Source organism: Pristiophorus japonicus, chromosome 1, assembly GCF_044704955.1.
Source record: "Pristiophorus japonicus isolate sPriJap1 chromosome 1, sPriJap1.hap1, whole genome shotgun sequence".
NCBI lineage: Eukaryota > Metazoa > Chordata > Chondrichthyes > Pristiophoridae > Pristiophorus > Pristiophorus japonicus.
In genome coordinates, this window is record NC_091977.1 from 274,472,886 (window position 1) to 274,497,805 (window position 24,920).

General features: G+C 45.1%; 1 protein-coding gene across 3 annotated transcripts in view; it reads left to right on the forward strand.

The window, feature by feature from the left end:
* The window catches only part of zfpm2a (zinc finger protein, FOG family member 2a), a 1,363,132-nt gene that overhangs the window by 436,119 nt on the left and 902,093 nt on the right, over window positions 1–24,920 (forward strand). For all 3 annotated transcript variants that reach the window (XM_070888458.1, XM_070888457.1, XM_070888459.1), the window contains exon 3: window positions 1,330–1,419. In XM_070888458.1, the coding sequence (XP_070744559.1) occupies window positions 1,330–1,419 (90 nt within the window). The remainder of the gene's footprint in view (window positions 1–1,329; window positions 1,420–24,920) is intronic.

A 24,920-nucleotide genomic window follows, 5' to 3' on the forward strand; every position in this document is an offset into this window, starting at 1 on the left:
AGTGCATTTGGAATGCGGACACCTATGTTCTTAACAAGCTATTATAGTGGCAATAATAGGATTAATGACTAACACACATCTTTAGCTATTTAGCGCTCAGAAGCAATTCAGTCCACAGCAATTTTACAGCATTTGGGAAATAGCCAATAAACGTGGGTAAATAGTATTTACTAAATTACCAATTAGTAACACTACCATACCACAAGTGGCAGGCGAAATGCCAACAGTAGTTTCCAGGCTATGGAGTATAAATTGGGGCCTAAACAAATGTTCCCATTCACTGCTTGTCAAGCAAGCCAGCATTACAAATGGGAAGGTAAGATATGTACACACCATCAGTGTGCACCATTAATATTCATCATGTAAAATAAAAGTTATTCATCTACTTGAACTTTTGAATAGAGATTAATTCTGAGCATCATCTTATTGAAGGGCCACTCTCAGAAATGCCGAAGTGGACGTGGGTTTGCTACCGTGATTTTCCACACACCAAGTTCCTGATTTCAAATGGATTGTTGCCCACTGGAGTTCTGCATTTCCACACAGGAACTGGAGGATAAAAGTTGTAGAACAATAGTTTATTTAAACTATTAGTTTGAATAGAGCTCCTTCACTTGACATACCAATGCCAGGAAAGCCCTACCTCCAAAAAACATTCATTTGATTTCTGCGACTCGGCAGCGGTAGCACATGAGAGAACAGCGCTGATTTCCAGCTCTTGCAGCATTCCACATCCAGACATCCACAGCAGTATGTCTGCACAGATTAAAGGGTAGTGGGCCACAAATGATTGCTCCACCCCTTCCATGGGCTTGATTCTGAGTACTACTGATATACAGAGGTAGCGCCGATTATCATGTGCAAGAGTTTGGAAAAAGGCTTGGATTTACCAATTGACTTTTTGCCTCTCCCTAACTAAACAATGTGCTAACCCTCTCTTGTCAAACTAACTGAATTTATCAAGGGGTTCATGCAAAAATTGACTCAAGGGGTTGATGCACAACTATTGTAGTGATGGACTCTGCGCTCTGGCAGTAATGACTAGCACTGTCACAGATGGTAACTATTGGAATTTTCCTTTTGGATCAAGAAATTGAATATTTGATCTGTTGAATGAAAATAAAGTAATCTAGTGACTAACTTCTTCACATGTATTCACATTTTACTATATTAGAAGATGCCCCTTATGTAGGTGAATAAGCATCTCCAAAACTTGATTAGTGATCTATCTAACTACAGCTTTGGCACTTTTCCTGGAAGGAAAGCATTCACTGTAAACTGTTCTTCTGTCTATACAAGTCACCTTTGTACATTATGTTTGTTATTCAGGTGATGAAGATGGCAGTCGGGAAACAGCAGAATCAGATGGGGAAAAGCCAGGCCAGTCTAATTTGGAGCTGGAAGACTGGAATGGACCAGGTATGCCTCAGCTTTCCACCATTTATTTTTATTTCTGTTTTGTTATTAATCTGAATTATACTTTGTTAGATGATGAAATTATATGTGGTGGCTGATCATTAAAATTTATATCGAAAGCCTGAGAAAAAATTTGCTGCTTGTGTGAATTTGCTTTTGAATCTGTGCAATAATATGTAGCAGACATAGAAGATTACGTAGCATGCTGTGCGATGTACTAAGTGCCATTTTAAGGACAGAGGATGCCCTCATTTAAGGACAGTGGAATTTGTTTATGTCAAACCCAGTACTAAAAGGGTGTGTGACTCTGAGCAAGCCTGCAAAGATTCTCTGGCCACAAAGAAAATCTGCTTGTTTTTTGGATATGAGGGATCTAGCCCTAAGTTTTAATATTCTTATCAATTTGACCTAAATGAGTCAGGCCCATCAAGAGGGAAGCCAAATTGGAACTGCTGAAATGGCTGCCAAAAAAACAATGGCCCGGAAAATTTGAGCTCGCCACAGAATTCTGCAGCTGACCCTGCAACGTTCACAGGGTCAGAAAGAGTGCCTCTAGGATCAAGCCCTAGGATCAGGGCTTTGGGGGAACCTATTCCCCAACCCTGGCTGAAGATCCTCAAAATGCTGGTGTAAGCTGACTGGTCCAGAGCATGTGCTAGATTCTCCCCCCATCCCATACCTCCACAAAAGAACAATTCCGCTGACCCCATGACAATCTTAATAAGTAAAAAAAATTCCCCCCCCCCCCCCTGCCATCCTGGGTGTCCTGACCTGAACCCCCAGGTTGACCCCACTTCTTCCAGTTTCGGTGAGGTGTACTTGCGCCGATGTTACACCAGGCCCAAACTGAAGGTCAGAACCCAGGAATTCCCAACCGAGAGAATCCATGTGCAGTCCTTCCCCCACTATCCCCCTATGCCACTGACCTTGTAGGGGCAGGTACAAGGCCATACAGGAAACGTTGCCTTAAGGCTAGGATATGGCATATCTGGATCTCGGCTAAGTTTGTGGCTTTGCCAGTGGACTCCCACCAAACTTATAGAAGGAATCCATCGGAACTGCTGAGCAATTTTGAAGATAATGGTGAAAATAAGAAATAACTGAAATTGCTAGAAATACACAGCTCTACATAAGGAGATTGGGTAGTTTGGTTAAAATATCACAAAATATCTTCTGTCTGAACTCAGCTTCAGCTTCAAACACATTTTAATGGTTCAACAATCACAGACAATGTGCAGATTATCTTTCATATTTTTAATGTTGGCAAAGAGAAGACATTATGACAGGCTCTTTAAGAACATTAAAAATCTTATCCTCATTCCAAGATTATTCAGTGGGTCTTTATGCATGAGCAGATCTACCCTTTGTCTAAGTACACAGTATTGTGGAGCTGGCAGTATAATGGTGCTACAGGCTTGTAGCTCTCTAACATGGGTACCAGTCTCAATCTGCTGTACTGTAAATGAGGTAATAGAGAAGTGTGTGTGGGTCTCTCTTGGCATGCCCAGGATCACATCTTTTCTTTTTCTATTAAAGTGAATGGATTTCTCCTTTGAGGGGAGTTAGCACTTCCGTAAGCTCCCTTTGGGGCTCTTTGCACAATCAGAATCCTCGCGCCTTTAATTGTCATTTACAAACCTTTAGCATTGTACAATTAGAAATAGTGGGAAAAGACACAGCTTTTCCACTCCATAGGTGGACCAAAACAGAATCTTAAAAAGAAACATTTTACATTCAAGAGTAGGTCGTTAAAGGAAGGGGGAGGAATGGGGGATTAAAGGGATGTGGGAATGGGATAGGCACACGGAATTAGCACTACTGCTCATGTGGGGGATAAGCATCGATGTGGACTCGTTGGGCCGTACAACTTGTCTCTGTGTCTAATTTCTCTGTAATCTTTTGGCTCCGTAACCTATCCTATTGTTCCAAACAAGGTCCAATTTGAATATATTTTGCTTTTTTTGATAATATATTAAGGAATTTGAGTATTTAATACAAAGGATAATGGTTTCAATGTACAGGAGTAAAACATGACAGGGTAAATTAACTGATCTCAATGAGAGCCATGCTGGAAGGGAATGTGTTGGGAGAACTGGCAATACAGGGCTCCTGCTCTGGCATGTGCTCCTTAAGAGGCTAGCTCCCTGCTGGGAGCGTGGTGTCGAATAAGTTATCATGATGTTTTTAGTCTTTGCTTTTGAGTAGAGCTTGATTATAGTTCAGTAGAAACATCCATTATTAAAATATAAATATTCTGGAGAATCAGCAGTGATGCTACCTATGATGCTATGCTATCTGTCTCTGGTGTATGTTATTTAGAGCAGTGAATACATGCAATTGGTGCTGGTATCAATATGTAGTTTGCAGAAGACATGAAACTTAGAAATAATAGTAAACAATGAGGAGGCTAGTAACAGACTTCTGGAGGACATAGACAGGTTGGTAAAATGGGCGGATACATGGCAGATGAAATTTATCGCAGAGAATAGTTATGAGGACAAATTGGATAGGCTGGGTTTGTTCTCATTGGAACAGAGGAGGTTGAGAGGAGACCGCATTGAGTCTACAAAATATTCAGGAGCCTGGACTTAGTAGATAGTAAGGGTCTATTTCCATTGGTGGAGGCGTCTATTATGAGGGGGCATAGTTTTAAGGTGGTTGGTGGAAGGTTTAGAGGGGATTTGAGGGGGAGGGGCTTCTTTATGCAGAGGGTTGTGGGGATCTGGAATTCACTGCCTGGAAGAGTGGTGGATGCAGAAAACCTCACAACTTTTAAGAGATGGTTGGATGGGCACTTAAAGTGCCGTAACCTGCAGAGTTAGGGACCTAGAGCTGGTAATTGGGATTAGACAGGATAACCTTTTGTTGGCCAGCGCAGATATAATGGTAAGTACTGCAGGGAATCGAATACGGCCAGGGTGATCCAACTGGACTAGTTTGATCGCCTGGATGGGTCGGAGAGGAATTTTCCCAGATCTTTTTCTCCCTAAATTGGCCTGGCTTTTGCCTGCCCCAGGAGGTCACATGGCTCCGGTTGGGGTGGAGTGTAGAAGGTTTCAGTATAAGGGGTTTCGCAGTTGTGTGAGGCGGATTGGTTGGGCTGGGTGCTCTTTCCGCCATTGTTCATTGTTAGTAGGTTTATATGTAATCTTTAGGGCTGCTGACCGAGGGCCGTGCAGCTCTTTGTCAGTCGGCGTGGACATGATGGGCCAAAATGGCCTCCTTCTGCGCTGTAAATTTCTATGTTTCTATGAAGTGTGAAATTATATATTTTGATAGAAAAAATGTGATGGGGAAATAGGAACTATATTGTCCAATTTTAAAGGGGATGCAGGAACAGAGAGAAAAGAAAGACTTGCAATTATATAGCGCCTTTCAGGACCACCGGACCTCTCAAAGAGCTTTACAGACAATGAAGTACTTTTGAAGTGCAGTTACTTTTGAAATGTGGGAAACACGGCAGCCAATTTGCGGACAGCAAGCTTTCACAAAAGTATTTGTGATAATGACCAGATAATATCTTTTCCTCGTGATGTTGGTTGAGGGATAAATATTGGCCAGGACATCGGGGATAACCCCCCTGATGTTCTTCAAAATAGTGCCATGGGATCTTTTACGTCCACCTGAGAGAGCAGATGTCTCATCTTGGCTTAATGTCTCATCCGAAAGAGAGATCTGAGAGTGAATGTACATGAATCTTTGAAAGTGATAAGAAAAGTTTAGAAGGCTGTTAAAAAGCACATGGGATTCTTGGCTTTATTAATAGAGGAATAGTGTACAAAAGCCAGGAGGTTCGGCTAAATCTTTATAAATCACTGCTTCGGCCTCAGCTGGAGTATTGTGTTCAACTCTGGGACCACACCTTACGCAGGATGTCAAGGCCTTAGAGAGGGTGCAGAGAGATTTATTAGTATGGTAACAGGGATAAGGGATTTCAGTTATATGGCGAGACTGGAGAAGCTGGGGTTGTTCTCCATAGAGCAAAGAAGGTCAAGAGGAGATTTGATAGAGGTGTTCAAAATCATTATTGGTTTTGATAGAATAAATAAGGAGAAACTGTTTCCAGTGGAAGAATAGTCAGGAACCAGAGGACACAGATTTAGATTAGTGGTTGGTAAAAGAAACAGAGGGCAGTATGAGGAAACATTTTTACGCAGCGAGTTGTTGTGATCTGGAATGCACTGCCTAAAAGTGTGGTGGAAGTAGATTCACTAATAACATTCAAAAGGGAATTGGATAAATACTAGAAAGGAAAAAAATGACAGGGCTATGGGGAAAGAGCAGGGGAGTGGGACTAACTGGATAGTTCTCCCAAAGAACTGCCACAGGCCGATGGGATGAATGGCCTCCTTCTGTGCTGTATCATTCTATGATTCTATAGCACCGGAGCGAACTGTACTGGATTGCTTAAAAATGTGTAAAAAAATATACTTTAACATTTAGGCGCACATTTTTAAGAAGTTCTGCACACTTTATTACTGTTTGTAGTTATTAATAGGTGCAAGGCTTTGTTTTAGTAAAAGCATCTGAATTTTAAGAGTACACTGCTGCTTGCAGAATTGTTGCATTGTGCAAAAGCTTAAGTTTTTCTGATTTTTGTCAGATCATTTTCTACCAACACATTGTAATTTACTTTTTTGTCATTGAAAAAGTTGTTCCTTGGTTTAATTTTTAAGATGAAGGACAGGACTGGTAGATTTTATTTGAAGGAGGAATGGGTAAAAGACCTCTCCCTTAAAGTTCCGCAGGGGTTCTGCAACTTGGGTGGAACATCAAAGAAAATGGCCGTCCTTTTTCTTTTGGTTCTGTTGCCTCTGGCCAGAGTTACAGCGTGAGACAAGGAGAGCCCCTGCGGGAACTGAGGTTATTGTTGTGAAAAATGTATATTTTTTGTTTCATTAAGATGAGCGATGTCATGTTTGTAAACTTCACATAACTGTAACCTTTATGTAACAACATTGTACACTGTATACACCTGAGTAATGCACACCTTGACCACAGGGGGTGAACTTGTGGGAGACACTCCTCACCTGGCCATCCAGGTATATAAAGGGAGGTCCCACGCAGGGTCAGCACTTCTTGATTCTGTGAATAAAGGTTCAGGTCATGTAGGGACCTTATCTGCAGTACATGCCTCGTGTGATTCTATAGTAAGGTGTAAGGACACTACATTTGGCGACGAGAAACAAGAATCAACGACCCACGAGGATGGCCACCGGTAGCACAGAGGAATGGTACTGTGTTGGTGAGGACTGGGACGATTTTGTTGAGAGGCTCCAGCAGAGCTTTGTCACGAAGGACTGGCTGGGAGAAGAAGCGGCTGGCAAGCAGAGGGCGCATCTACTGATCAGTTGTGGATCCAAGACGTATGCACTGATGAAAGACCTGCTCACACCCGAGAAGCCGGTGGACAAGTCCTTTGACGAGCTCAGCACTCTGATCGGTGAGCACCTCAAACCGGCGAGCTGTATACACATGGCCTGGCACCGGTTCTATACACACCGGCGTCGGGAGGGACAAAGCATATCAGACTTCGTTGCGGACCTTCGGCATTTGGCCAGCCTCTGTAAGTTCACAGATGCCTGCAGGGGGGAGATGTTAAGGGATTTCTTCATTGAGGGCATTGGTCATGCCGCGATTTTCAGGAAGCTTATTGAAACCAAGGACTTGACTTTGGAATGGGCAACGCTGATAGCTCAGACCTTCATGGCAGGGGAAGAGGAGGCCAAGATAATTTACGCGTGCAGCCCTGGTTCCAACGTGGCGATGGACCAGGGAGTTAACATTGTAAACAAGATTCAGAACCCCGCAGGCAGGCAAGGGCAATTTGACACCGCCCAGGCAGCAACAGACTCTAGGGTGGGCCAGCAACAGAGACAATGGCAGGGGGATCGGCAATTCACGCCATCATAAGGGACAATGCGTCCCGGGATGGGACCATTGACACTCAGCAACAGAATGCTCAGGAGTAATCAGAGATAATCAGAGAGGAATGCCTGTTAACAGTTCCTTTGTTCACAACAATCTCAGCTCATGCTGGAAGTGCAGTGGCAGACACGCTGCGAAAACCTGTAGGTTTCAACAATTTATCTGTAGAAACTGTAACTTCAGTGGACATCTGTCCAGAATGTGCAGAAAGCCCATAGCGAGGCTAGTTTACGAGGCAGAGGAATCAGACGAGGGGTCTGCAAGGCAGGGTGATGCTTGGGGCAAAGCTATGGATGTTGAAATCCAGCGGGTTCATGTGGCAGACGTCCATAGCTCATATACCAAAACGCCACCTATGATGATGAAAGTTCGATTAAATGGCATCCCGGTACGCATGGAGCTGGATGCAGGAGCCAGCCAGTCACTTATAAGTGCCTAACAATTTGAAAAACTATGGCCACTCAAAGCTAACAGGCCCAAATTGGAACGCATTGACATGCAACTACGGACGTACACCAGAGAGATCATCCCAGTACTAGGCAGTGCAAACTTGGTGGTCACACACAATGGATCGGAGAACTGGCTGCCACTCTGGATTGTCCCGGGGAATGGTCCCGCGCTCTTGGGGAGGAGCTGGCTAGCCGAGATGAACTGGAAATGGGGGGATGTGCATGCCATTTCATCTGTGGAGTGAAGCTCTTGCTCACAGGTCCTACAAAAATTCGAGCCAATTTTTCAACCAGGTGTCGGGACCTTTAAGGGCACCAAAGTAGTGATACGCATCACCCCAGATGCTAGACCAGTGCACCACAAAGCCAGAGCCGTGCCGTATGTGATGCATGAGAGAACTGAGAGTGAGTTGGACAGGCTGCTAAGAGAGGGCACAATTTCGCCTGTTGAATTCAGTGACTGGCAAGCCCCATCGTTCCTGTCCTTAAAGCGGATGGCTCGGTCAGGATTTGTGGCGACTATAAGGCCACCATCAACCGAGTGTCACTACAGGACCAATACCCGCTTCCGAGAGCGGAGGATCTTTCTGCCACGCTGGCAGGTGGCAAGCTGTTCACCAAGTTGGACCTCACCTCAGCCTACATGACTCAGGAACTGGCTGAAGAATCCAAGCTTCTGACCACCATCACGACACACAAGGGGCTATTCGTTTACAACAGGTGTCCGTTTGGCATTTGTTCAGTGGCCGCTATCTTCCAGAGGAACATGGAAAGCTTGCTTAAATCCATCCCTGGAACAGTCGTATTCCAAGATGACATCCTAATCACGGGTCGAGACACTGAGGAACACCTCCACAACCTGGAGGAGGTGCTACACCGACTGGACCGGGTAGGCCTGCGACTAAAGAAGTCCGAGTATATGTTTTTGGCCCCAGAGGTCGAGTTTTTGGGCAGGAGAGTTGCCGCAGACAGAATCCGGCCTACCAAATCCAAAACGGAGGCGATCCGTCATGTGCCCAGGCCCGGCAACACATCGGAGTTGCGGTCATTTCTGGGACTATTGAACTACTTCAGGAACTTTCTGCCGAACTTAAGCACATTGTTGGAGCTGCTGCACATGCTCCTCGGTAAGGATTGTGAATGGTTTTGGGGGGACTGTCAAGAAAGGGCTTTCAATCGGGTGCGGAATCTGCTTTGTTCTAACAAGCTGTTGACCTTGTACAACCCCTGTAAGAAACTGCTTTTAACGTGTGATGCATCATCCTATGGGGTTGGGTGCATGTTGCAGCAGAGTAATGATGAGGGCCAACTCCAACCTGTGGCTTATGCCTCCAGTTCGCTCTCCCAGGCAGAACGGGGATATGGGATGGTTGAAAAAGAAGCACTCGCATGTGTCTACGGGGTGAAAAAGATGCACCAGTACCTTTTCGGCAGAAGGTTCAAGTTAGAAACGGACCACAAACCGTTAACATCCCTGTTGTCCGACAGCAAGGCTGTCAATGCCAATGCGTCAGCTCGCATACAGCAGTGGGCCCTCAGGCTGGTTGTGTATGACTGCACCATACGGCACCGGCCAGGCACCGAAAATTGCACTGACGCGCTCAGCAGGCTCCCACTGGCGACCACTGAGGGAGCGTCGGAGAAAAGCGTGGAGATGGTCATGGCCGTTGAGGCTTTCGACACCGCAGGCTTCCCCATCACAGCCCGCCAGATCAAAATCTGGACCAACAGAGATCCCCTCCTATCCCTGATAAAGAAATGTGTCCTGACTGGGGATTGGGCGCCCGCACACGGAACGTGCCCCTAGGAGGTCAGGCCATTTCACAGACAGATGGACGAGCTCTCCATCGAAGCCGACTGCCTGCTATGGGGCAACTGGGTAGTCATGCCCCAGAAAGGAAGGGAAGCACTCATCAGGGAACTCCACAGCGAGCACCCAGGCATCGTGCTAATGAAGGCTATTGCCCGGTCACATGTATGGTGGCCGGGAATTGACTCAGACCTGGAACACTGGGTTCGCAGGTGTACGACATGTGCTCAGCTGGGAAATGCCCCCAGGGAGGCCCCATTCAGCCCATGGCCCTGGCCCACCAGGCCATGATCACGTATTCACGTAGACTATGCGGGCCCGTTCATGGGAAAAATGTTCCTGATTGTTGTCGATGCATACTCGAAATGGATCGAGTGCATCATATTGAATTCGTGCATGATATCCACCACCGTGGAAAGTCTGCGTACGGTCTTTGTGACCCACAGCTTGTCGGACATCCTGGTTAGCGATAATGGCCCGTGTTTCAGTAGCTATGAATTCCAGGAGTTTATGTCTGGTAATGGTATCAAACATGTCAGGACAGCACCGTTCAAGCCGGCTTCCAATGGCCAGGCGGAACGTGCGGTTCAAATCATAAAACAGGGCATGCTCCGGATTCAAGGACCCTCCCTTCAGTACCGCCTATCGCGCCTCCTGCTGGCCTATAGGTCCCGGCCGCATTCGCTCACGGGAGTCCCTCCTGCGGAACTACTCATGAAACGCACGCTTAAAACGCGGCTGTCCCTCATTCATCCAGACCTGTCAGACATTGTTGAGGGCAAACGCCAGTCCCAAATTGAGTGCCATGATCGCAATTCACTGGGGAGATGCATAGAAATTCATGACCCTGTATTCATTCTCAATCATGCTTTGGGACCCAAGTGTCTTGAGGGTACTGTAATTGGCAAAGAGGGGAATAGGGTCATAGTGGTCAGGCTTAACAATGGGCAGATATGTCGCAAACATTTGGACCAAGTAAAGAAAAGGTTCAGCATGGACACTGAGGAACCTGAGGAAGATCATGAGATGTCACCCACACCACTGCCAGTGAACGAGCAACAAGGACATTCACCAGCATGCACAGTCCCTGCGGTCAGCCCGGATGAGCCGGAATCACCTCAGGCGACAAGACGCATGCCAAGGCCCAACCACCAGAGCCCGAACTGCAGCGCTCCACGAGAGAGCGTCGAGCACCTGAAAGACTCAATCTTTGACTCAAAGACGTTGGGGGGAAGTCATGTCATGTTTGTAACCTTCACATAACTGTAACCTTTATGTAACAACACTGTACACTGTATACACCTGTGTAATGCACACCTTGACCACAGGGGGTGAACTTGTGGTAGACACTCCTCACCTGGTCATCCAGGTATATAAAGGGAGGTCCCACGCAGGGTCAGCACTTCTTGATCCTGGGAATAAAGGTTCAGGTCATGTAGTGACCTTGTCTGCAATACATGCCTCGTGTGATTCTATAGTAAGGTGTAAGGACACTACAAGCGATATCTATATTGGGAAGGAAGCATTTTACCACGTTTCACACATTATCAAGCACACCCAAATCAGGCATATCACAGCTAAGCTACATTGATTCTGCCTCAAACATATACCTCAACCTCAGCCTAAGAAGACAATGCGTACTGCATCATAGTGACATTTTCATTTCTCACAATTGGCCAAATGTTCCCAGCTTGGTGAGATAAATTGTAGGCAATTTTATGTTATGGATGTGTGTTCATTAAGGACTGGATTGAGACTGGCCTAACTTCTTTACTTAGAACCCAGCAGAGAGAGGGATAGAGGGGTCAGACTTTCATCCTGTGCAGACTGCTGCAAGACTGAAGGGGCAGCACAAGCATCTGTATCAGAAGCAAAGTGGCTGCTTCAACTGCACCTCAAAGTTCTGTATTGATTTTTAAATTATCATTGTTGTTTTTAAATCCCTCCATAGCCTCGCCCTCCCTATCTCTGTAATCTCCTTCAGCCCCACAACTCTCCAAGATACCTGCGTTCCTTTAATTCTGGCCTCTTGAGCATCTCCTGTTATGTCCTTGGATGCTCTGACAATGACTCCACGAGACAATGTGTTGCACTTGAACTGTAGTGACCTTAGTCCTTTATTGATAACTCCAGAGTGAGGATCACATCTGGTGGTCTGCCTTTTATACTAGGCCAGGCACACCTGTACAGGTAACCTACAAGTCTCCCATGCTGTGCCCTCTGGTGCCACACCTTGTGATGGTACAAACAGTAGCCATGTAGGATACATGACATCCCCAATTTTAATCGCTTCACCATTAGTGGCCTTGTCTTCAGCTGCCTAGGCCCCAAGCTCTGGAACTCCCTCCCTAAATCTCTCCACTTCTCTTTCTTCCTTTAAGGCGCTCTCTAAAACCTACTTTTTCATCTACCTTAATTTCTCCTTATGTGGCTCGGTGTCAAATTATGTTTTATAGCACTCCAGCGAAACATCTTGGGACATTTTAGAATGTTAAAGACGGTGTAGAAATGTAAGTTGTTCTAGTTGTATGATACTAAACACCAGCAGTGACGTTTTGCATGCTGCTGTAGAATTCTTTCTCCGACAATAAATCACCATCTCAAATCCTGTCACTCTATGTTGAAGTTTACACTCAGAGTTAACTGCTACTTGTTGGAACTAGGATTTTTGAAACAAGCAATTGGCTACAGGAGATGTGTAACTTTCCCATTTGTAGCTCCAAAGAGATTTTGCAAATCTTTCTGTGTTCAGCGCCCACATGGGTCAGTTTTGTGAAATGTTTGTAGTATTCAGTTGAATGGACTTCATTATACAACGTATTTCAGTGCAATAAGTCTGAACTGGATCCAAACTCATGTACTGGAGATGAAAGGACTGTTAGTTGGAGGTTTTCCACCCAGCATACCTTCTAATACTGAGGCAGCTCTCCTTTACTCATAATTACTTTTTTTTTAAATTGACTATTTTCCTCTTGCCCATTTTCCTCTCCAATTTCCCCCTGTTGTTTCCCGAAGGTGTAAACCCATTATGCGATGTGGGTACTCGAAGCCCTCTGATAGCTCAGCCAAGAGGCCATTCTTCAAATGTGAGCCTCAACAGTAAAGAGAGTATTTTTCCAATTTTGTGCTCCTGGATGGAAGCTTTTCCAACCAGTTGCGCTTATAGGAAATTTGGGTACACGCTGCACATGATTTTCTGACCATTTAAATTAATGCAGAGCACCCAAATGCGGTGATGGTGGGAAAGGACCCCTGCAGGAGCATTAATTTGGAAAACTACCCCTTAATGCCAGCAAGCCGTTCAACTGGAAGTTATAGTGGCTGAGCCCAATTCTGTTCTTACCCCATATTCACACTTTTCAGCAGTGTGAGTGATTAAGAGTAGGAACTTTGGATGGTATTCCTCCCTTTATCTTAGTGATTCTGAGGCCAGTTATAGCACCCCTGATCTTGCCTTAGCCGCAGTTTTTTTTTTATTCGTTCCTTGGATGTGGGTGTCACAGGCAAGGCCAGCATTTATTGCCTCTCCCTAATTGTCCTTGAGAAGGTGGTGTTGAGCTGCCTTCTTGAACTGCTGCAGTCCGTGTGGTGAAGCTACTCCCTTTTATGGAGGAAGTTCCAGGATTTTGACCCAGCGACGATGAAGGAACGGATGGTGGTGTTCGAGGTGTTGATGTTCCCATGCGCCTGCTGCCCTTGTTCTTCTACATGGTAGAGGTCACGGGTTTGGGAAGTTCAGTCAAAGAAGCCTTGGAGAGTTGCTGCAGTGCATCTTGTAGATGGTATGCACTGCAGCCATGGTGTGCTGGTGGTGGAGGGAGTGAATGTTTAAGGTGGTGGATGGGATACCAATTAAGTGTGCTGCTTTGTCCTGGATGTTGTTGTCTTCCTGAGTGTTGTTGGAGCTGCACTCATCCAGGCAAGTGGAGTGCATTCCATCACACTCCTGACTTGTGTCTTGTAGATGGTGGAAGGTCCTTGGGAAGTTAAAAATGAGTTACACATCGCAGAATACCCAGCCTCTGACCTTCTCTTGTAGCCACAGTATTTATGTAGTTGGTCCGGTTAAGCTTTTGGTCAATGATGACCCCCAGGATGTTGATGGTGGGGGATTCCGTGATGGTACTGCCATTGAATCTGATGGGGTAGTGGTTAAACTCTTTCTTGTTGGAGATAGCTATTGCCTGGCACTTGTGTGGCACGAATGTTACTTGCCAATTATCAGCCCAAGCCTGAATGTATCCAGGTCTTGCTGTATGCGGGCACGGACAGCTTCATTATCTGGGGAATTGCGAATGGAACTGAACACTTTGAAATCGTCAGCAAATAATCCACTTCTGACCTTATGATGGAGGGAAGGTCATTGCTGAAGCAGCTAAAAATGGTTGGGACTAGGACACTGCCCTGAGGAACTCTTGCAGCGATGTCCTGGGGCTGAAATGATTGGCCTCCAATCACCACAAACATCTTCCTTTATGCTAGGATGACTCCAGCCAGCCTGATTCCCATTGCCTTCAATTTTGCTCGAGCTCCTTGATGCCACACCTGGTCAAATGCTACCTTGATATCAAGGGCAGTCACTCTCACCACACCTGTAGAATTCAGCTCTTTGGACCAAGGCTATAATGAGGTGTGGAGCCCAAATTGAGCATCGGTGAGCAGGTTATTAGTGAGTAAGTGCCGCTTGGCACACTGTCAAAGACACCTTCCATTACTTTGCTAATGATTGACAGTGGACTGATGGGGGTTAATTGGTCGGATTGGATTTGTCCTGCTTTTTGTGGACAGAACTTACCTGGGCAGTTTTCCACATTGTTGGGTAGATGCCAGTGCTGTAGCTGTACTGGAACAGCTTGGCTAGAGGCACGGCTAGTTCTAGAGCACAAATCTTCAGCATGTTGTCGGGGCCCAAAGCCTTTGCTGTATCCAGTACGCTCAGCCTTTTCTTGATATCACGTGGAGTGAATCGAGTTTGCTGAAGACTGGCTTCTATGATAGTGAGGGCCTCAGAAGGAGGCCGAGATAGATCATCCACATGGTACTTTTGGCTGAAGATGCCTTGTCTTTTGCACTCGCGTGCTAGGCTCCGCCATCATTGAGGATGGGGATGGTCATGAAGCCTCCTCCTTCCGTTAGTTGTTCAATTGTCCACCACCATTCATGACAGGATATGGTAGGACTGCAGTGCTTTGATCTGATTCGTTGGTTGTGAGATTGCTTAGATCTGTCCATAGCATGCTTATTCTGCTGTTTAGCCTGCATGTAGTCCTGTGTTGCAGCTTCCCCAGGTTGGCACCTTATTTTTAGGTACACCTGGTGCTGCTCCTGGCATGATCTTCTACATTCTTCTTTGAATCAGGGTTGGTCCCCTGGCTTGATGGTAATGGTAGAGTGAGGGATATGCCGGATCATGCAGTTACAGATTGTGGTGGAGTACAGTTCTGCTACTGCTAATGGTCAGCAGTGCCTCATGGATGCCCAGGTTTTGAGCTGCGAGATCTGTTCTGAATCTATCCCATTTAGCACAATGATAGCCACACAACACGATGGAGGATGTCGTCAGTGTGAAGACAGGACTTTGTCTTCACAAGTTCTGTGCATTGGTCACTGCTACCAATACTGTCATGGACAGATGCATCTACAACAGGTAGATTGGTGAGGACGAGGTCAGGTAGGCTTTTCCATTGTGTTGGTTCTCTCACCACCTGTTGCAGGCCTAGTCTGGCAGCTATGTCTTTCAGGACTCAGCCAGCTCGGTCAGTAGTCCCCCACTCAGAGTACATTCTGTGCCCTTGATACCCTCAGAGCTTCTTCCAAGTGGTGTTCAACATGGTGGAGTACTGATTCATCAGCTGAGGCAGGGAAAACCATGGATTGAACCTGTGTGACCTAACACCACACCAGGCAGTGCATTTACCCACTAAGGCATCAGGGACCTTCAGCTACTTTTTTTGCTGTAAGATCAATTTTATATTCTAAGCAATTGAAAATAAAAGAAAATATTAAATTGGCTAAAATTGGGCAACAAAATATTTGTAGTTATTAAGAACATAAGAAATAGGAGCAGGAGTAAGCCACGGACTCAGCTCCACTTCCCTGCCCACTCTCCGTACCCCTTATTCCTTTATAATAAAAACATAAGAACATAAGAATTAGGAACAGGAGTAGGCCATCTAGCCCCTCGAACCTGCTCCGCCATTCAAAAAGACCATGGCTGATCTGGCCGTGGACTCAGCTCCACTTACCCGCCCACTCCCCATAACCCTTAATTCCCTTATTGGTTAAAAATGTATCTATCTGTGATTTGAATACATTCAATGAGCTAGCCTCAACTGCTTCCCTGGGCAGAGAATTCCACAGATTCACAACCCTCTGGGAGAAGAAATTCCTTCTCAACTCGGTTTTAAATTGGCTCCCCCGTATTTTGAGACTGTGCCCCCTAGTTCTAGTCTCCCCGACTAGTGGAAACAACCTCTATGCCTCTATCTTGTCTATCCCTTTCATTATTTTAAATGTTTCTGTAAGATCACCCGTCATCCTTGTGAACTCCAACGAGTAAAGACCCAGTCTACTCAATCTATCATCATAAGGTAACCCCCTCATCTCCAGAATCAGCCTAGTGAATCGTCTCTGTACCCCCTCCAAAGCTAGTATATCCTTCCTTAAGTAAGGTGACCAAAACTGCACGCAGTACTCCAGGTGCGGCCTCACCAATACCCTGTACAGTTGCAGCAGGACCTCCCTGCTTTTGTACTCTATCCCTCTTGCAATGAAGGCCAACATTCCATTCGCCTTCCTGATTACTGCTGTACCTGCAAACTAACTTTTTGGGATTCATGCACAAGGACCCCCAGGTCCCTCTGCACCGCAGCATGTTGTAATTTCTCCCCATTCAAATAATATTCCCTTTTACTGTTTTTTTTTCCAAGGTGGATGACCTCACATTTTCCGACATTGTATTCCATATGCCAAACCTTAGCCCATTCGCTTAACCTATCTAAATCTCTTTGCAGCCTCTCTGTGTCCTCTACACAACCCGCTTCCCCACTAATCTTTGTGCCATCTGCAAATTTTGTTACACTATACTCTGTCCCCTCCTCCAGGTCATCTATGTATATTGTGAACAGTTGTGGTCCCAGCACCGATCCCTGTGGCACACCACTAACCACCGATTTCCAACCTGAAAAGGACCCATTTATCCCAACTCTCTGCTTTCTGTTAGCCAGCCAATTCTCTATTCATGCTAATACATTTCCGCTGACTCCAAATACCTTTATCTTCTGCAGTAACCTTTTTGTGTGGCACCTTATCGAATGCCTTTTGGAAATCTAAATACACCACATTCAACGGTACACCTCTATCCACCTCTATCTTCAAAGAATTCCAGTAAATTAGTTAAACATGATTTCCCCTTCATGAATCCATGTTGCGTCTGCTTGATTGCACTATTCCTATCTAGATGTCCCGCTATTTCTTCCTTAATGACAGCTTCAAGCATTTTCCCCACGACAGATGTTAAACTAACCGGCCTATAGTTACCTGCCTTTTATCTGCCCCCTTTTTTAAACAGAGGCATTACATTAGCTGCTTTCCAATCCACTGGTACCTCCCCAGAGTCCAGAGAATTTTGGTAGATTATAACGAATGCATCTGCTCTAACTTCTACCATCTCTTTTAATACCCTGGGATGCATTTCATCAGGACCAGGGGACTTGTCTACCTTGAGTCCCATTAGCCTGTCCAGCACTACCTCCCTAGTGATCGTGATTGTCTCAAGGTCCTCCCTTCCCACATTCCCTTGACCAGCAATTTTTGACATGGTTTTTGTGTCTTCCACTGTGAAGACCGAAGCAAAATAATTGTTTAAGGTCTCAGCCATTTCCACATTTCCCATTATTAAATCCCCCTTCTCATCTTCTAAGAGACCAACATTTACTTGAGTCACTCTCTTCCGTTTTATATATCGGTAAAAGCTTTTACTATCTGTTTTTATGTTTTGCGCAAGTTTACTTTCGTAATCTATCTTTCTTTTCTTTATTGCTTTGTTAGTCATACTTTGCTGTCGTTTAAAATTTCCCCAGTCTTCCAGTTTCCCACTAACCTTGGCCACCTTATACGCATTGGTTTTTAATTTGATACTCTCCTTTATTTCCTTGGTTATCCACGGCTGGTTATCCCTTCTCTTACCGCCCTTCTTTTTCACTGGAATATATTTTTGTTGCGCACAATGAAAGAGCTCCTTAAAAGTTCTCCACTGTTCCTCAATTGTTCCACCGTTTAGTCCATGTTCCCAGTCTACTTTAGCTGACTCTGCCCTCATCCCACTGTAGTCCCCTTTGATTAAGCATAGTATGCTCGTTTGAGACACTACTTCCTCACCCTCAATCTGTATTACAAATTCAACCATACTGTGATCACTCATTCCGAGAGGATCTTTTACTAGGAGATCGTTTATTATTCCTGTCTCATTACACAGGACCAGATCTAAGATAGCTTGCTCCCTTGTAGGTTCTGTAACATACTGTTCTAAGAAACAATTATTGTTTAAGAAACTGTCTATTTCTGTCTTAAATTTATTCAATGTCCCAGCTTCCACAGCTCTCTGAGGCAGCAAATTCCACAGATCCACAACCCTCTGAGAGAAGAAATTTCTTCTCATCTCATTTAAATGGGCAGCTCCTTATTCTAAGATTATGCCCCCTAGTCTCCCATATCAGTGGAAACATCCTCCCTGCATCCACCTTGTCAAGCCCTTCATAATCTTTTACATTTCGATAAGATCACCTTTCATTCTTCTGATTTCCAATGAGTAGAGGTCCAACCTACTCAACCTTTCCTCATAAGTCAACCCCCTCATCTCCGGAATCAGCCTTGTGAACTTTCTCTGAACTGCCTCCAAAGCAAGTATATCCTTTCGTAAATATGGAAACCAAAACTGCACGCAGTATTTCGGGTGTGGCCTCACCAATACCCTGTATAGCTGTGGCAAGATTTCCCTGCTTTTATACTCCATCCCCTTTGCAATAAAGGCCAAGATTCCATTGGCCTTCCTGATCACTTGCTGTGCCTGCATACTATCCTTTTGTGTTTCATGCACAAGTAGCCCCAGATCCCACTCTACTTTGCAATCTTTCTCCATTTAAATTAAACTTGCTCTTTGATTTTTTTTCTGCCAAAGTGCATGACTTCACACTTTCCAACATTATTCTCCATCTGCCAAATTTTTGCCCACTCACTTAGCCTGTCTATGTTCTTTTGCAGATTTGTTGTGTCCTCCTCACACATTGCTTTTCCTTTCATCTTTGTATCATCAGCAAACTTGGCTACGTTGCACTCGGTCCCTTCTTCCAAGTCATTAATATAATTTGTAAATAGTTGCTGATCCCTGCACTGATCCCTGTGGCACCCCACTGGTTACTGATTGCCAACCAGAGAATGAACCATTTATCCTGACTCTCTGTTTTCTGTTCGTTAGCCAATCCTCTATCCATGCTAATATATTACCCCCAACCCTGTGAACTTTTATCTTGTGCAGTAACCTTTTATGTGGCACCTTGTCAATTGCCTTCTCGTAGTCCAAATACACCACATCCACTGGTTCCCCTTTATCCGTCTTGTTCATTACATCCTCTAAGAATTCCAGCAAATTTGTCAAACATGACTTCCCCTTCATAAATTCCTTTCATGACTCTGCCTGACTGAATTTTGCTTTGTTAAAGAAGTTGAAACTCTTAAGATGTATGCCATGGGTTTCAGTCGTTCACACTCTAGCTGCCCTGTATCATACATGTACCTGTAAGAGCTTTAAAGACAATAATGTTCTTTGTGAAAAATAGAGCTGTTTGGATTGCTTCAGATCATTTTTAAAGCTTTTTGAGAATAACTTTGTCTTTCAGCATCCGTAGTATTTTGCATTTGTTTAAATATGGGTATAAAGTTAATGATAACCTCACATAATATAGATAAAGTTGTGTTATCAAGTATATGTGGACTATGAAATGTATCCCTATATATACGTATTCATATAAATGAGTATTAGAATGAGGACTGTGTATGCATATGTAGAACCCAAAGGACATTATTCATTACAAACCAGCTGTGAGATCTCTCTGTACCCTTGAGTTGCAAGCATCCTCCCACAAAATAGCTAAGCATCCTATTATTATCGCTGACAGATTCTGGGCAGTACTCATGTGCCCCATTCCTTTGCACCCCTACACACACACATATACACTGTAAACATAAAAACAAGTTTCCTGGCTCAGGCAAGGAGGGGGAAGGCTTTGGATATGATGAAGTGTGTGTGCATAGCTTTGAAAAGCTTCATGCTGAAGTTCTCTAGAAATGCAATCAACACACTAGTAGGTTGTAATTCTACCACAATCTCATCCCCTTCTCCAATAATTAATCTGTAAATTATGATCCATATATTGGCTGTGTGCTCAGCTCAGGTCCAAAGCCAGCATTTGGGGCAGTGGCTCTATCATTAACTGACCTTTTTATGGGGATGGATTTGACAAATTTAAAATGGAAAGATTTCAAAGCTCTTCTTTCCCCCACCCGATGCTCGTCCTGCTTATTCATTAAGTGCCACCAAAATCAGGAAAATGAATTAATTAAAAATCAAAATAGTCTTGATGTTTCACTTACCGTAAACTCACAATTCTCTTCCTTCCTTGTCCCCAGAGCCATTAGTATCTCCTTTGCCAGGACCCTCACAGCTGTTGGGTTCTCCCAAATGGCCTTCCCAAGCCACGTTCCCTGCAGCTGTTTGTGCTCACCCAAGCTGGGTCCTCCTCCCTGTGAACATTTTGTTGTTACCACTATCCTCTCTTGAAATCTGGGGAATGGGTCTACAAGCAGTTCAGGCCCTCCAATGCTAGTCATACATGGAGGCTTGATTAACATGCCCACCTTGCAACCACACAATTAAACTTTCCCCATAGAGGTCGTTAAACAGTAATCAGGGGTGGAAATCCTGGATGATTTTCCTAGTCCTGGCTCATGGACAGTTGAGCTAATTTATACACCCAAACATTTGCCCTAGCTAAGATCAGTAAACAGAGCACAGTCTAGGAAAGCAAAATCAGGCAGGGTCAGGGTGTACAGGGCAGTCGAGCCGATCCAATCCGATCTTGTTTGTTTCGAACAAGACGGATTAGGTTAAAATTACTCATCAAGAATCAAACCAAAGGCCTTCTGGTTTGTAGAAGCTGTGTTTATTTCTCACTCCAGCAATCAGGGCCCAAGTTTGGTCGACTTACCGCCGGCTGCCGCCGAGAAAGGTCTCCATGTTTTCTGGACGCTCTCATCTCCGAGTGAGTTTGGTCAGGTCCTCAAGCCAGTGGGGAGAGAAGACCGCTGGGAGCGTCTGCTGGCATGCGCCAGCGTGCAATGCTGACAAAAGTCCTCCCGCCCGCTGAATCCCCAGATTGGTCCGGGCGGTCCTCCGCTCCAGTGGCAGAAGAGACCGCTGCGTGGAGGCAGGTCTTACATGATCGGTAAGTATGAAGACCTGCAAGAAAAGGTTAGTACACTTAGATTGTGTATGTAATAACTTGATAGACTGAATACTGTAAACTCCGAACAGGTACAAACCTGGCTCTACTTTATTAGGGCCCAAAGTGATTACATTACAAGATGGCTGGCCTTTTATACCTGGGCCGCACACACGTGCATACAGCCCATTGACCTCCGACAGTGGCGCCACCTGGTGGCAAGTAAATCCAAGCATACATACATGACAATATCCCTCTTTAAGATATTAGTAACAGTCTTTTTACAAATTAAGTCGGTCCGGGGCTTTCTGCTCTCGAGTTGAACGTCTCAGTTCAACTCCAGCCTTGGGTGAGCGTTCTGAGTCTGTTATGACTGGGGGCTGGGTAGCCGATCTGATGGGAGTGGCAATGACCATGTCAGGGATTGAAAGTCCAGATTCATTGATGACAGCGGAGTCCTCTAATGACTGAGGGTAGATTGGTTGGTCACTGATTGTGTCTTCCTCAGACTGTTCCAGTTCATCCATGTGCCGCAGCTTTATCTTATCAACATGTTTCCTGCATGTCTGCCTATTCTTGAGATTAACGATAAACACTCTGTTACTCTCCTTGGCTGTAACAGTACCGGTGATCCATTTGGGACCTTGATCATAATTCAGTATATAGACAGGATCATAGAAACATAGAAAGTAGGTGCAGGAGTAGGCCATTCGGCCCTTCGAGCCTGCACCACCCTTCAATATGATCATGGTTGATCATGCAAATTCAGTACCCCATTCCTGCTTTCTCTCCATACCACTTGATCCCTTTAGCGTTAATGGCCACATCTAACTCCCTTTAGAATATATCTAACGAACTGGTCTCAACAAATTTCTGTGGTAGAGAATTCCACAGGTTCACAATTCTGAGTGAAGAAGTTTCTCCTCATTAATAGAAATGTCGCGTGACACAGTAGCGAAATCATGATACCCTTGCTGTCTTTGACGTCTGTATTCGACACGATTATTCAAGTCAGGGTAGATGAGAGAGCCTGGTCTTGAGACCTCTTTTCATCAATAGTTCAGCAAGGGAGACCCCGCTAAGCGTATGGGGTCTTGTCCTGTAATTAAGCAATATGCGTGACAAGCGAGTTTGCAGAGAACCTTGAGTTACACATTTCATACTCTGCTTGATGGTTTGGACCGCATGCTCTGCTTGCCCATTGGATGCGGGTTTGAATGGTGCTGACCTCACATGTTTGATACCATTGACTTTCATGAACTCTTGAAACTCCATACTGGTGAAGCAAGATCCGTTGTCACTTACAACAATGTCAGGCAGACCATGCGTAGCAAACATGACACAAAGGCTCTCAATGGTAGCTGTGGATGTGCTGGATGACATGATTGTATACTCTATCCACTTGGAATAAGCATCCACCACAAATAAGAACATCTTTCCCAGGAAGGGACCTACAAAGTCGATGTGGATCCTGGACCATGGTTTAGATGACCATGACCACAGGCTCAGCGGTGATTCTGCTGGTGCTTTACCACTGCATTGCTGCATGCAAGTGTTGCACTGATGCAGACATGATTCCAGATCAGAGTCAATTCCAGGCTACCATACATGAGGCCTGGCAATGGCTTTCATCATGACAATACCGGGATGTGTACTATGTAGATCATGTACAAATTTCTCTCTGCCTTTCTTGGGCATAACAACATGATTACCCCACAGTGAACAATCTGATTGAATGGATAGTTTGTCTTTGCGACGGATGTAAGATTTGGTCTCCTCACACATTTGCTTGGGTATGGCAGACCAATCACCACTAAGGATACAACATTTTGTTATATATGTAAACTCTGTACAGCCACCAGAGGGCTCATCCCCTCGAGTCCCACGGGATCCCATAATCCCTTGGGAGAACAGGTATTTAAGGAGGCCTCACAGGTTGGAGAGGCATTCTGGAGACCTGCAATAAAAGACTACGGTCACACTTTACTTTGAGCTCAAAGTGTTCAGTCTGACTCTTTCTCCATACATAACATGTTTCACAACCGATACTATCGGATCCTGGCTGATCCAGGTCTTAACTTGTTGGGCCGTGACAGGGGTTCCTTCACTTTCAGAAGCATCCATGACTAACAGTAGCTCTGCCCGTTGTGGCATTTTCACCTCCAATGTGGGCAGCGGCAGAGGGCTCAATGCATCGGCACAATTCTCAGTGCCAGGTCTATGGCGAATGACATAATCATAGGCAGATAATGTCAGCGCTCACCTCTGTATGTGGGATGATGCATTGGTATTGATACTTTTGTTTTCCGAAAACAATAAAATGAGCGGCTTGTGATCTGTTTCCAGTTCAAACCGAAGACCAAACAGGTACTGATGCATCTTTTTAACCCCATACACACAGGCTAGTGCTTCTTTCTCTATCATGCTGTCGGCTCTTTCCGCCTTTGACAGACTTTTTGAAGCATATGCAACAAGTTGTAATTTGCCCGACTCATTAGCTTGTTGGAGCACGCAACCAACTCCATATGACGAAGCATCACAGGCCAATGCTAGACACTTACACGGAATGTACCAACAGCTTGTTAGAGCAAATTAGATTAGTAGCTTTCTCAAAAGTTCTATCTTGAGATGCACCCCAAACCCAGTTGTCGCCTTTTCTTAGCAGCATGTGCAGTGGCTTTAGTACTCAATCTAAGTAAGAAATTACCGAAGTAGTTGAGTAAACCAAGGAACGAACGCAGCTCCGTCACATTCTGAGGCTTGGGTGCATTTTTGATGGCCTTGGTTTTTGAGTCCGTAGGCCTGATACCGTCAGCAACAATTTTCCTCCCCAGGAATTCGGCTTCCGGTGCCATGAAAACGCACTTCGAGCGTTTCAGTCTGAGTCCCACTTTGTCCAGACAATGTAGAACCTCTTCCAGGTTGTTCAGATGTTCGGCGGTGTCACAACCTGTGACCAGGATGTCATCTTGGAACACGGCGGTTCTGGGGATGGACTTCAGTAGACTCATTATGTTCCTCTGAAATATGGCTGCAGCCGAGAGAATTCCAAAAGGGCACCTGTTGTAGATAAACAGTCCTTTATGAGTGTTGATGCACGTAAGTTTCTTCAATGTGTCGACCAGCTCCTGTGTCATGTAGGCTGACGTCAGATGCAGTTTTGTGAATGACTTCCCCCCGGCTAGCATTGCAAACAGATCATCAGCCTTCGATAACCGGTATTGATCCTGTTTCGAAACTCGGTTGATTGAAGCCTTGTAGTCTCCACAAACCTGACAGTTTCATCACTTTTCAACAAGGGAACAATGGGGCTGACCCATTCGTTAAATTCGACTGGTGATATGATCCCTTCACGCTGGAGTCTGTCCAGTTCGATTTCGACCTTCTCCCTCATCATGTACGGAACTGACCGAGCTTTATGATGGACGGGTGTTGCATCCGAGTCCACGTGGATCTGCACCTTAGCTCCCGTGAAATTGCCGATGCCTGGTTCAAATTGCGAGGGGAACTTGCTCAGCACTTGAGCACATGAAGTATCCTCCGACGACGACAATGCTTTGATCTTATTCCAGTTCCATTTGATTTTTTCGAATCAGTTACTGCCGAACAGCGTTGGACCATTGCCTGGAACAATCCATAATGGTAAATTGTGAACCGCACCTTCATACGACACCTTGATTACTGCACTGCCAATCACCGTTATGAGTTCTTTATTGCTGGAGTTCTTTGAGGATCTAACGAACAGGGTGGATAAAGGGGAACCAGTGGATGTGGTGTATTTGGACTTCCAGAAGGCATTTGACAAGGTGCCACATAAAA